General features: G+C 43.1%; 2 protein-coding genes and 2 non-coding genes across 5 annotated transcripts; 3 read left to right on the plus strand and 1 right to left on the minus strand.

Moving 5' to 3' along the window:
• The first annotated feature begins 312 nt into the window (after window positions 1-312).
• Window positions 313-394, plus strand: Trnal-aag (transfer RNA leucine (anticodon AAG)). Its single transcript has one exon. It is a non-coding gene; the product is annotated as a tRNA-Leu (tRNA).
• A 1,102-nt stretch (window positions 395-1,496) lies between these two features.
• On the plus strand, window positions 1,497-1,568 carry Trnaw-cca (transfer RNA tryptophan (anticodon CCA)). Its single transcript has one exon. It is a non-coding gene; the product is annotated as a tRNA-Trp (tRNA).
• A 2,958-nt stretch (window positions 1,569-4,526) lies between these two features.
• Window positions 4,527-6,034, plus strand: LOC143373774 (SRR1-like protein). Its single transcript, XM_076821322.1, has 4 exons — window positions 4,527-4,690; window positions 4,770-4,968; window positions 5,082-5,776; window positions 5,886-6,034. The coding sequence occupies exons 2-4, from the start codon at window positions 4,823-4,825 to the stop codon at window positions 5,906-5,908; spliced, it is 864 nt and encodes a 287-aa protein (XP_076677437.1). The 5' UTR covers window positions 4,527-4,690; window positions 4,770-4,822; the 3' UTR covers window positions 5,909-6,034.
• Window positions 6,035-6,171: 137 nt separating this feature from the next.
• Window positions 6,172-10,567, minus strand: LOC143373772 (short/branched chain specific acyl-CoA dehydrogenase, mitochondrial). 2 transcript variants are annotated; one of them, XM_076821320.1, is made up of 10 exons: window positions 10,311-10,567; window positions 9,219-9,333; window positions 8,727-8,827; window positions 8,358-8,564; window positions 8,054-8,224; window positions 7,068-7,193; window positions 6,803-6,985; window positions 6,598-6,733; window positions 6,329-6,509; window positions 6,172-6,249 (listed from the first exon to the last, which is right to left on the minus strand). In XM_076821320.1, exons 1-9 carry the CDS (start codon window positions 10,356-10,358, stop codon window positions 6,334-6,336), a joined length of 1,263 nt encoding a protein of 420 aa, XP_076677435.1. In that variant the 5' UTR covers window positions 10,359-10,567; the 3' UTR covers window positions 6,172-6,249; window positions 6,329-6,333. The 2 variants fall into 2 exon arrangements, with proteins under 2 accessions (XP_076677435.1, XP_076677434.1); XM_076821319.1 differs by lacking the exon at window positions 6,172-6,249 and having other exon boundaries at window positions 6,255-6,509.
• Between the last annotated feature and the right edge of the window lie 1,321 nt (window positions 10,568-11,888).

The following is an 11,888-nucleotide window of genomic DNA, read 5'->3' on the forward strand; positions in this document are numbered from 1 at the left end:
GCCTCTACTCGACGTTTAAGCAGATGCGTACAATTTACAAGCTTCTATAGGAACTCACCAATCCTACATCGTTGGTCGAACTCGATCTCTTGCATAGAACCGCTATTTTACTCCAAATAATAATGAATCGTTTCCGAAATCGATTTTTTGAGGAACTGAATAAAAGCTTGCATAAAAGGTTTGTTCCGTGTTTCTGATTTGCTGTGCCTGTTTGGGGAAGTTACTTTTTAGATTGTAGTATTTTATGAGTGATTGAAGTATTTGTAGCGAAGGTGCTGATATTACGTGTTTGGGAAACGCTGAGATTCCAACGGTAGCGTGGCCGAGCGGTCTAAGGCGCTGGTTTAAGGCACCAGTCTCTTCGGAGGCGTGGGTTCGAATCCCACCGCTGCCATTTATTTTTTTTCTTTTTTACCTCCGCGATGATCAAGTGCACGCGCGATTCCTGGATCCTCGCAACCTTCACGGCACGCTGGCAAGCAATTAGCGGAAGAAGGCAGTGGTAGCGACTTTGAAGGTGCAATGGGTTGCGTCGGCACGCGGCGCCGTGGTTCACACCTATTAGAAACGCATGAGCGGCAGGAGGTTCGAGCATTGTGCGTCCTGAAGAACCTCACCTATCGACGATTTTGTGAACCTCGCAAACACGTGGTTCGGTCGATAAAGCTGCATTGCATGTTACTATTTTTGTACTAACAAATGGGCATCTTGTCCGTGGCAAATTTCATAGAATTATGAGCAAAACGTTTATGTACTTTGCAGTGTAGTGACACTCAGCTTTCACGTAGAATCTAGAACATGTAATGTATATTTATATGATACTGTGAAAAGGGTAAATCAACATTGCATTTGACGATTTGAATAAAAATGTTTAGTATTTTAGTATTTTACCTCTTTAATGATCTCTGTTTACACGAAGAAGTTTTTAAGCGGTTGGAAGATTTCAGGCACAAAGAAATGCAGCATGGGGAAGGGTATGTATGAAATTCTATGCTCCTGCATTCGGATAGAAGCCTGTTACTATTGTTATCATCGGGGGCTAGCCACTCTTGACCGTTTCAGTTAATAGGGTCGATTATTCAACAACTAATCAGTTCCGAAGGAGAAGTAGAGCCGAGGAATAATAATAATCATACCCCCTTCGAAAAAGTACGACGGAAGTGTGCTCCTCGATAACATGTTAGCCTGATCCGTGTTTCATTCTGAAGATGCCACTACGAGCCACACCCAATTGGTGCGCGAGATATCAATACCATTTACTTGTCCTTTTAAATAGGTCCTCACAAGAGTGACTACAAAACAGATGCAGATCACATGAACTAATTAGGCATTATGAAATATACTATTTTCATATTACGAAGGGTATTCGAATACTTATCACCGTCTATTATTTAATTTGCAGTTTAAAAATATGTATTCATAGGTCAGATGCGTGTATCATGCTGCGCTTGCCAATGATCATACAAAATTAGCTATTGGAAAATGTTTCTCAAGCGGACTCCGTGGCGCAACGGTAGCGCGTCTGACTCCAGATCAGAAGGTTGCGTGTTCAAATCACGTCGGGGTCAATAGTTCTTTTTTTCTTTTTTAAACTTCAATTTAAATATCCTTTACTTTCAATGAATCTTTTGCATCGATGCTTCCCATCTTATAACTATTATTTATATTCTTTTAGCTGCACCATCTCTTCCTCCTTCTTTAAAATTATGACAATATGTTACGTACAATTTCATACGTTGGTGCTAGATATATAAAATCATATAGGCAGAATGTGACTTATTTAAAATTTAAATAACTTGTACGTTATGTGAAGAAAGGACGACACAGACTTTATAAACGTGTCTGCAACGCGCTTTCCTTAAACGCTTAAACTCTTAAACTTGAAGCACGGTGTGTGCTCACATCCCGCACAGAAGACGCGAAGTATTAGGATAGCAGGAACGAACCACATTTCTCCTCTCTCGTACAGTCGAGCGGCATTCGCGCGGGTTGTCTCATTTAGCCCCTCCTTGGAGCAGGGCAACACGTTCGCTGAGAAAGTCGCCGTAGTGACTGCCTAACTTTTTACCCTACTGCACTCATAGTTATCTACTGCTATCTACATAACCGACCATTTAGATTTCCCAAGAAATAGAAAATAATGGTTAACAAGTATTTTGTACGCTGTACTTGTATTTGAATACAGTACTTCGTTACCATACTTACTTTTTAATGAGTTTCCTAAAACTCTAATTTCACATACACTTGCTCTCTGTTTTACCAGCCGAAGTCGGCTACGTAGATCACAACCTTAACAGTTAACACATTTCGCACTGTCGGTACAATTTCCTCGGCTCAACTTTAAGCACAATCATGTTTCCCTGCTACAATGCACCAACTGATTGAGCCTAAATGATTCTGATTGTTAATCATTAAATCCTCGACATCACCACCTACGATCACCGTGATAAATAACACACGCAACCGGTGGGACACGGGGAACTTAACGTAGCGAAAATTGTATAAGAAATTCTTGACGTCTCGCGACGCAATGTCCACGAGTCATGACCGAGATATTTAACTGTCATTTCTCCCCGCATAAATTGGATCAGACATTGTCGCCATATGAATGATTTCAATCGCACACAATTCGCGTCAACAAATGTTTCGCGACACAATTAGATTTTATAAAAGCTTCTAACGTTCTACGAAACAATAGCCGACATTTGATCACCAGGTATCATTCGCACTTTCGATAAATTACAAAGAACAATGCTACAGAATAGAACCACTCATTTAATAATCATCGACCGCCCCCAATGCATGTATTCATTCAGCGCACACGTGTATACATCTATCCTTGTGTGACACAGTGAACATATGGCGCAATCGATAATGGAGTCTGGCTCGCCCTCCGTCATCGAGGTTTATCTTTCACCTTCCCGTACGGTGCGCGAGGACTATGCTAATTTACGTGCAGCCTCCAGTAATCTGTAGTTAGCGGGTAGAATGGACATAATCAACAAATTAACCGACTCGAGAGCAGGAGCGCATGAACGACGATGGATACCCAGCGCGAGCGGCTGTACCTCCGTTCGATTCATGTTAGCCGCGGATTGGAAAGACACAATTTTGAGGAAGAGCCGCGCGGGCCCTAAGCACCTCTGTGACGTAGCAGTACCTTATTGGCCCCCAACGATCTCTTTCCACTGCTTATTGGTCCACCGACTCCGGCGTGGGCAGAATTTCGGCAGGACCGCTGGTCCAACCGCATCTCCAACGGCAACAATCATCCGTCCCCTTTCAAATTACCTCTAACCCCACCTGTACGCGTCGCGCCGCGATCGCAGGGCAGTGACACCATTTTCCCCAAAATTTCAATCAATACCGTCCCTTCTACGCGCTTGCACGCAGGTGACACTCTCTGCAGGACTCGTTTCTCCCGGTACCTCTCCCTGATCGTTGTGCAGCGCGAAGGTGATCCATCCGCGGCGCATTGGCAGACGGATCAAGCCTTATTACGTTTTCCCCTAAAATTAATGCGCAGCTCAGGGCTCGGGTGGGGGCATTAGCCTTCACGCAAGCAACCGAAGCTTGGAATATGTAGGTGCGTGTGCATGGATACACGTCAGTGTTCCTTGCACACCGACGCTTCTATCCGTGGCGTCATGAAATTACTGTTAGCCGCATGTGTTCCTGTTGAAAAAATTCCTCACGGGCGAAAGTCAAGGTATGACGGAATATCGCAACGGCCAGGCCAGCCGGGCGTCGGTAACTGCGACTCCTGCTCCCCTGCTACCAGGAGGGGCTTTGTGAGACAACCCGCGCGAAACTCTTTCCAACGTAGGGAGAGAGAGAGCTTCCTGCGCCAGCATGCTATTCGGGTATTTCAGTGCTTGCATGCGGGATGTGAGCATGCACCGCGTGCTTGTTACCGAACACATTGTAACAGTACTGGCGATTAATGACACGTTCACAACGAGATGCTTCTCCTGCCGCTGGAAGTCCCCGCGAGCATCGCGTACGAAGGGCATTATACACGATGTATTAAATCCGTTTAATCGCCTTTAAGTTTTCACAAAATTACCGAACATCCATGCCAGGATTGCACCTTCTCGAAGAAGTACCATTCCAATGGTGCTTCAGTTTCAGACTTCGTTTAGTATTCCTGCACTGCGCTACAGCAAGTATCTAAATGGGACACTTGAACTGCTTTTAATTTAAAGTTCCACGATAAAGTGAGAGGCAATAACATCGTAAATACACTAATTGACTAAGTAAACGTTTAAATTGGGGCCGGATCAGGATGGAATTAATCTGCAAATAGGATTTGAATAATTTTCGTGCGTTACTTACTCGGTTCATACCCTGTGTCGAAAAGAATATATATTAAATATCCTGAAAGACGAAGAACAGTTCTAAAACTGATATTCTACGGATTCTACGTGTCTCATATTTACATACTTTCTTTTAAAACATTATGCTCTGTAGGTAATGCAGTGTCTTTCGTGACGACGTGTCCAAAGGAAAATACGAACTTGGTTTGTAGAATTTCTGTGTGCATACGCACCTGCGGGCATAAGTATGGACCTTCTATAAATGTAATAAATATAGGCGAGTGTATATAATGTTAATAGTCAATACTCTACTTCGAGAAACAAAAGTGTGGTTAGTGTACGTGTTACACTGTGTCGACAGGCTTAAGTGAGAGGTACGTGATATCTTTAAGAAACCGAACGATTACGTGCGGCGGCGAGTATCAATTCTGCTATTTCAAAGTAAAATTGAAGAAGACAGAGTAACGTGAATAAACGTCAATGAGATAGAATCGATTCTGCTCGAAATGCCCGACACAGGAGAATTCAAACTCGTAACTGGTCGAAAGAAACGCGCATCTAGCGTTCGAAATAACTGTGACTTGAACGTACCTTTGCCAAATAACGATGGTTACGAAAGCGACAGCGATGCTAATTACGAAACACTTTATCGGTAAGAAATTGCTCGTATTTCAAAAGTGTGCACGCGATTTTCCTGGCAGGTCCGTTCTGTCGTTCCAAATCATTGGGCCTTCTAATCTCCCCGTATTTTACAACAATTTTCAGAAAGCTGCGCGAGGCAGAGATCGAACTGAAAAGTTCCTCGTTCGCCGACGATGTTTTTCATTGCTTGAGAGATTCGTTGAATGCTTTAAGCGCCGGTGGTATATCTGAAATATTGTGTTACGGTTTGGGTCGTTTCTCCTGTCAGAGGTCTTCCAAATATCAGCTAGCGTTGCTTCTGTCTTTGAAGGACCGGTACGGTTCTCGGATCTACGTATACGATCCTGTTTTCTCTTCTAAGGAAATCGAGCTTTTGAAGAGGTTCGGTTTTAATATTATAAAGAACAACGAGGAGGGGAAGCGAGTCGTTCGGGGGGATCTAACGCTGGTGTATATGCCGCATTGCTCCCTGCACTTGACTAATAATTTTCTTTACGCGAACTGGAGTAATAACTTGAGCAGATGCATTCTCCTGACGAATAGCTTCCAAGCTGTGGCGGATAACTTGATAAAGACAAGTACCTTCGCCCCTGTTGAATACATTTTACGTATCCAACCGCACGTCACAGAAATCGCTTTGAGAAATAGTTTCGCGTGCGAGGAGGCATTCAACGACTTAAATATTCACATCTTTCTCGAAGGAGATATGAATGCGCTGCCTCGAACTTTCTGGAACAGAGGAGAAGAGTCCTGCTATGAAAATGCAGTGGTCGATTATTTCACTGCTGTGCAAACGGGAGAAGTAGATGCTAAAAATTGTAATTATATTTTTAGCTCTCCGGAACGCTAAAGCAACGCTGCTAAATGTGTTTTCCTTAGAATACAATGATTTTTATGTCAATAAGTAATTTATTTTGTCTGTTCTAGGCCGCAGCAAAGATGAAACCTAACACGAAACTGATCCGCTCTCTCGTCCAAGAAGTCCGACGAAATTCGTCAGAACCGATCGCGAAGGATAATATCATGGTGCGTTACATATTGGAGCAGGCGCAGTCCCATCGAGAAACCTCTGAAACTTTGTGTAAGGCACGGGAGGAGCTGAATAATTTAGCCGCGACTTACCACTGTTACTTACGCTCACGGCGAATTGGCAAAGAAATTCAAGTTCGGTACACCGGTAAGGGTGAACGGAGTGTCCAAGAAACCGCAGATCTCGTTGGTTTTAAATTACCTCACGACCCAAAGTGACCGCAGCACGGATCGCCAAGGGGCTTAACGCAAGATTTATTAACTAACTTTTATGGAAAAGTAGAAAAAGAGTGATGTATTAAATGTAGTATATAAAATAAAAGATTCTCGATAAAAGTAACACAGTTTACGAATATTCCTTGCGGATACATTTGGCTATAGTTGACAATTGCATGTTACTGGTACCTTCGTAAATGGTACCGATCTTGGCGTCTCTGAAATACTTTTCTTGCGGGAAGTCGGTCGTGAACCCTACACCGCCCATGAAGTCGATGCACTTCGTTGTAACTCGCATGGCCGTTTCTACGTTCGAGAATGCATGAATCGTTCGTGCTACTACAGATATTCCAATATCGAATATTCATCAGTAAATAAAAACGTAGAAAATTACCAGAGGCTACGAGTTTTGCCATAGCCGCCTCTTTCATCACGTCCTTCTTGGCGTCGACCAATCTGGCTGCGTTGTAGACTAACAACCGGGCGCACTCGAGTTCCGTGACCACTTGGGCAATTTGATGTTGCATGGACTAAGACAGGAAGCCTTCGTTACATTTGACGCCCGTTACACTGCGGGATATGGTAGCTTGGTATCTTACTTGGAACGAGAATATATCTTTTCCAAACTGCTTCCTTTCCAACGTGTACGGAATTGTGGCGTCCAAGCTACCCTGCGCTATGCCAATCATTTGCGCGCCGATACCGATGCGACCTTCGTTCAAGAATCCAGCCGCATACTTATATCCGTGGCCGAATTGGCCCAAGACATTACTTTCCGGTACCTAAGTGCATAACAAGCGCGTCGAGGAAATTGCTATTTAAACGCTGCTCTATGAATTTTCGCAATGGTATCGTTCAATTTACTCTGACGTTATCGAAGTGGATCATGCAAGTGCCAGACGCCTTTATTCCTAGTTTGTCCTCCGGTTTAGCGACCGTTAGCCCGGGCGTGTCCCGTTCTACCAAGAACGTCGTGATTCCACGGTACCCCTAACGGACAAAGTCGTTGTGACGCACTGCGATAATCTTGGGAATTATATTTTAATCTCTATGCCGCGTACAGAGTTCCTATTAAGGGGTTACATACGTTCTCGGCGCCTAATAGTTGATCACTTTTGGGATTTTTTTCCACGAGAGGTGTGAAATAAATAAAAAAATTTATAATTGTATATTGTTCTTGGGATCTTTATTCGTGTAAAAAAAATTATTTGACACCCTTTTGTCATATATTGCTCTACGTTTTCTGTGGTTGCAGCATCCCCTGTACCAAGCAGGGGGCCTCTTTATCAGTATGATAACTTCGACAATTTACAATCTTTTTTAATGAACTTTGCGTTCATCTATGCAGAATGACATTCTCTAAGGGCCATCGGACCAAATTCTTGAATTCTTAGAAAATAAGAAAATTATGCCCTTTTGAAGAAAGCCGTCGATTTTTCGTCTACAATTTCCAACTTTAAATGGTAAAAAAATATTAAAAATTAAAAATGTAAAAAATGGCCCGATGTCCCTTAGAGAATGTCATTCTGCATAGATTAACGCAAAGTTCATGGAAAAAGGTTGTAAATTGGCGAAGTTATGATGCTGATAAGGTGGCCCCCTGCTTGGTGCAGAGGTTGCTGCAAACGCAGCAAACAAACGGCAATATAACACAAGAGTGTGCCAAATAAATTTTTTTATATGAATAAAGGTCCCAAGAACAAGATGCAATTATAAAATATTCGATTTATTTCACAGTTCTCGAGAGAAAAAATCCCAAAAGTGAAGAATTATTAGGCGCCAAGAACGTACGTAACCCCTTAAAGTCTCTCGAGCTTCAAATTGGGAAGGGAGCATCCCCCGCGACTTACAGCGGAAGAATCCGCGTTCGCGAAGACCAGAAACAATCCCGCGACGTCGGAGTTCGTGATCCACATTTTTGTGCCGTTCAGCAAGTAGTCGGAGCCGTCCTTCTTGGCCTCGGTTTTCAAAGCGAAAGCATCCGATCCGGAAGCCGGCTCCGTCAGGCAAAAGCTACCCGGCTGAAAGAAGCGCTTGCATGAGAAAGGAGGCAAAAAAAAAACAATGTGCAAACAGAGTGGCGGTTTATCGCACGCCTACTTGTTGTCCGCGATACGATTTATCGCCACCCTTGCGCGTGTACTCTTGACTTACGTAATCTTGAGCTAATCGTGGCAAATATTTTGCCTTCTGCTCCTCGCTGGCGACTTTTGAGATCAATGAGTTTACGAGCGTGTTGTGGACGTCGACCATGGCGGCCACTGAACCATCGACTTTCGCCACTTCTTCCACGGCCAATATCGTCGACATGAAATTGCTGCCGCTGCCGCCGTATTGTTCCGGCACCTCGATGCCCATTAACTAATTATTGCCAACGATATTAGAAATCGCACGCGCTTAGCTGCTCGCTTCCAAAGTCAATAAGTTCATCCAGATCAAGCAGGAAGCGAAGATAACGTATGCGCGATTAAAGTAATTTTTATGTGCATACCGCTCACGGACAATCTGCGGTCGTATACTTACACCATTTTCGAACAGCTTTCGCACCAACCCCCCATCCATTTTCCCTTCCTTGTCCATCTTTCGTACAAGCGGGCCGATTTCCTCCTTCGCCAACTTGCTCACTAACAAAGGTTTGCAGATATGTACGCACACGTGTGTAATTTGTAAAGCGCGATTGAGCGAGATCGGTAGTAGAAGCTACCAACTTTACATGGGCGTAGCTAGGATTGCATTCAGGGCGGAGCAATAAATAGTGAATCAATTTTTGTTAGTCCAATTTGTGTACGTAGGTAGGAAGCAATATAACCGGGTCGTGTAATGTGGAATCACTTGACAATTTAATTTATTTTTATTCTCTAATATACTAATTTAATTTTGGACGAACGATTAATTTATTTTTCTTCCTGTGTCGGGGAGAGGGGGAAATGCCCATCTCGGCCCCCTCCCCTTCTACTACGCCCGTGCAATTTTGGGTCTACTTTTCCCCATCAGGGATAATGGGAAATTAATTACCACTTTCTTTCATCATAAGTTCGTCGTCCGTGAATTGGGACAGCGATGCGGGGTAGTCATTGAATCTTGATGCACTCGTGCCCAAGTGCCTTCTAGCGTAAGTTTGTCGCGGTATCTGCGATTTTCGAAACGGGACTATGGTATTACAGGAACTACTTATTACAATTACAAATTATTAACGCATAGAGAAATGTCTCTCCAAACTTTTCTCTATGATTTTAATCAGTAGAATCATCCTACAGCAGGGTTTCCCAAACTATGGTGCTACGCGGAAGCCTTCTATGTGTTTTGCGAATACTTTTTGTTCAGTTAAATCCATAACAGGTATTTTTTGCGTGTTCTAACATTTTGTTGAAGTATAGCACACTCAGGCTACACTGCAGTATTTGTGTTAATATTAATTGGTGAAGCGTGACTGTTTTTCTAGATATTTATTGGCACGCGAAACGTTAAAGTTTGAGAACCCCTGTCCCACAGTATTATATGTATACTATAAGAGGCCAAGGAACAACAGAATCTAGCGTAAATATAATCTTATCGCTGTAGTAGAACATTACAATAATCTAGGGGGTCAGTGGAAAATAAGCACATGCCACATGTGCATAAATTTTCGTTTCTTAAGGATCCATAACTTCTTTTTAAGAAGAATATTTTTGAGAACTTTCTATTTTATAGAAATCTATGAACGTTAAACTATAAACCGTGATATTTTGAATAATATTTGAGAACAACTAATACGAAAATTTTTAGGTAAAAAAATCATGGTGGCGTGTGCCTGTTTTCCGCTGGGCCCCTCAATTATTGCACTGTTCTATCCGTGCCATTATATGAATATCAGGTTCAATAGTCGAGATGCAAATAATCAGCTATTCCTCTTCCGATAGCTATCGCCCCGTTCGAATCCTAATATTTACGTGCCACGTAATCAAGAACAGTTTCTGTTTCCTCAACCTTCTTCCCTGTCTGCCATTCTAAATCAAAACCACTGATTCAACGGCCCATCGATATCGTTACGTCTTGCTGCTCGCAGATGATCGTAAATGCGATAAAGAAATCGACGGGCGTCGAAAGAATTTATTTATGGGTACGTACGTGGCGCATTAGCGATGTAAACAAGTCCATCCTCAGCTTGGGATTCATGGTCGCGAAAGAAATTGGTCCCGTTGAAGTTAATGCTCGGCTAAGTACTTGTAACTGATAACGGTGAACGTAGACGTCCGGCCGCTTAGACGAAAGAATGGAAATCGTTGTTGTCTGGTCCCAAGCTAAACTAATACTGCCTGGATTGCAATGTAGACATCGGTCCCGCTCGGGACTCCACTCACATTTGATTCACTACCAGCGTTCAACAGGTTCTTATGTAATAAGAGTAGAAAAAACAAGTTTTGGTTGATTGGCGAGCCAATTCCGATGATGCATATGTACGTATTCTGTTCGTAGATTATTTTTTTTTTGTGCCAATCGCATGAATATACAAGCTCTCAGATTTCGTTATCTTAATACAGACACAACTGCAATTGTGTAGAATTATCGTTCGAGGTCGATCTATTTCAGACCGATTTCGAACGCTTTGTTGTTGACGCTCGTAAGACACACCCAGCCTTTTTGCTGAATCGGACAGGAGATCGAGGAAAGAAAGATGTTTCTCGTTATCAAACGCGTTGTAAATCTCCGCGCTACAATTTGTGTGTGGAGCAGGAGGAAGCTTCGCGACATTGTAACGTAACGTCGGTTTCAGTATCACGTTAATTTATGGTGTCAATCGGGCCCCGTTTAGATCTACACATGACGTCATAACGCGGGCGCATAATTGATTACTCCTCGTATGCCTATATCGGTGTACTTTAAACCGTGCACGACGAGTAGAGCGGGATAAAAGAGAAATCAACTGGAACAAACGAGTGCGTGGATCCAGGGAAAGTATTCCATCGATATGCACTATGCAATCTGTCATGATTTCGTAACGACGCTGGGCGAGGCGTTGCCAAAGGAAAATGGGAAAGAAGAAGCCAAGAACGCGACAAAATGAAGAATAATTCCAGTTGCATTGCGTGGCTTCGATACTTTTCAATTGGACTTTTAGAAGTTCCACGAGTTACGCGGTAATTTTATACATATCAGTCGTTAGAAAATATAGGGAGCTGTTAAGTGTTTTTGACTTATCAGTGACAGTACCGTCTTTGACATTATATTTAAAACCATCGTCATGGATACATAGATACGATGTAGGCTGCCTACGAATGTCGCTGGAGTTTACGAGGTTTACGAAGCTTCCCCCACTGTTTTCCATTGTTGAACGCGGGTGACAACCGTGTGTGTGTGTATGCACACTCGCTCAAGCGGACAGTAGTGAACAGTGAGAACGCGCCCTGATGGATCGCCACGCTTGGAAACGAGCTTAAGTAATTGCTCGTAAATCGCGCCTAGATCCTCCACTCGGAGACGAGCTTTCAAATAGCGTCTATAAGCCTGTATCTATCACAGGAACTACGAGATCACGATAGTCTCAGATTTCTTCGTATCCTTCCTATTAATCCATCACATAACTGAATAAAACTTCTGTAATTATCTACGAAGAAGAGTTACGAAGCTATCTCTCCCAAATCCATCGCTCTCCAGCATAGACCAAGCCGTCTTCCCTTTACACGGTATCATACGACTCCTATCATT

The sequence above is a fragment of the Andrena cerasifolii genome, chromosome 10, assembly GCF_050908995.1.
Source record: "Andrena cerasifolii isolate SP2316 chromosome 10, iyAndCera1_principal, whole genome shotgun sequence".
Taxonomy (NCBI): Eukaryota; Metazoa; Arthropoda; class Insecta; order Hymenoptera; family Andrenidae; genus Andrena; species Andrena cerasifolii.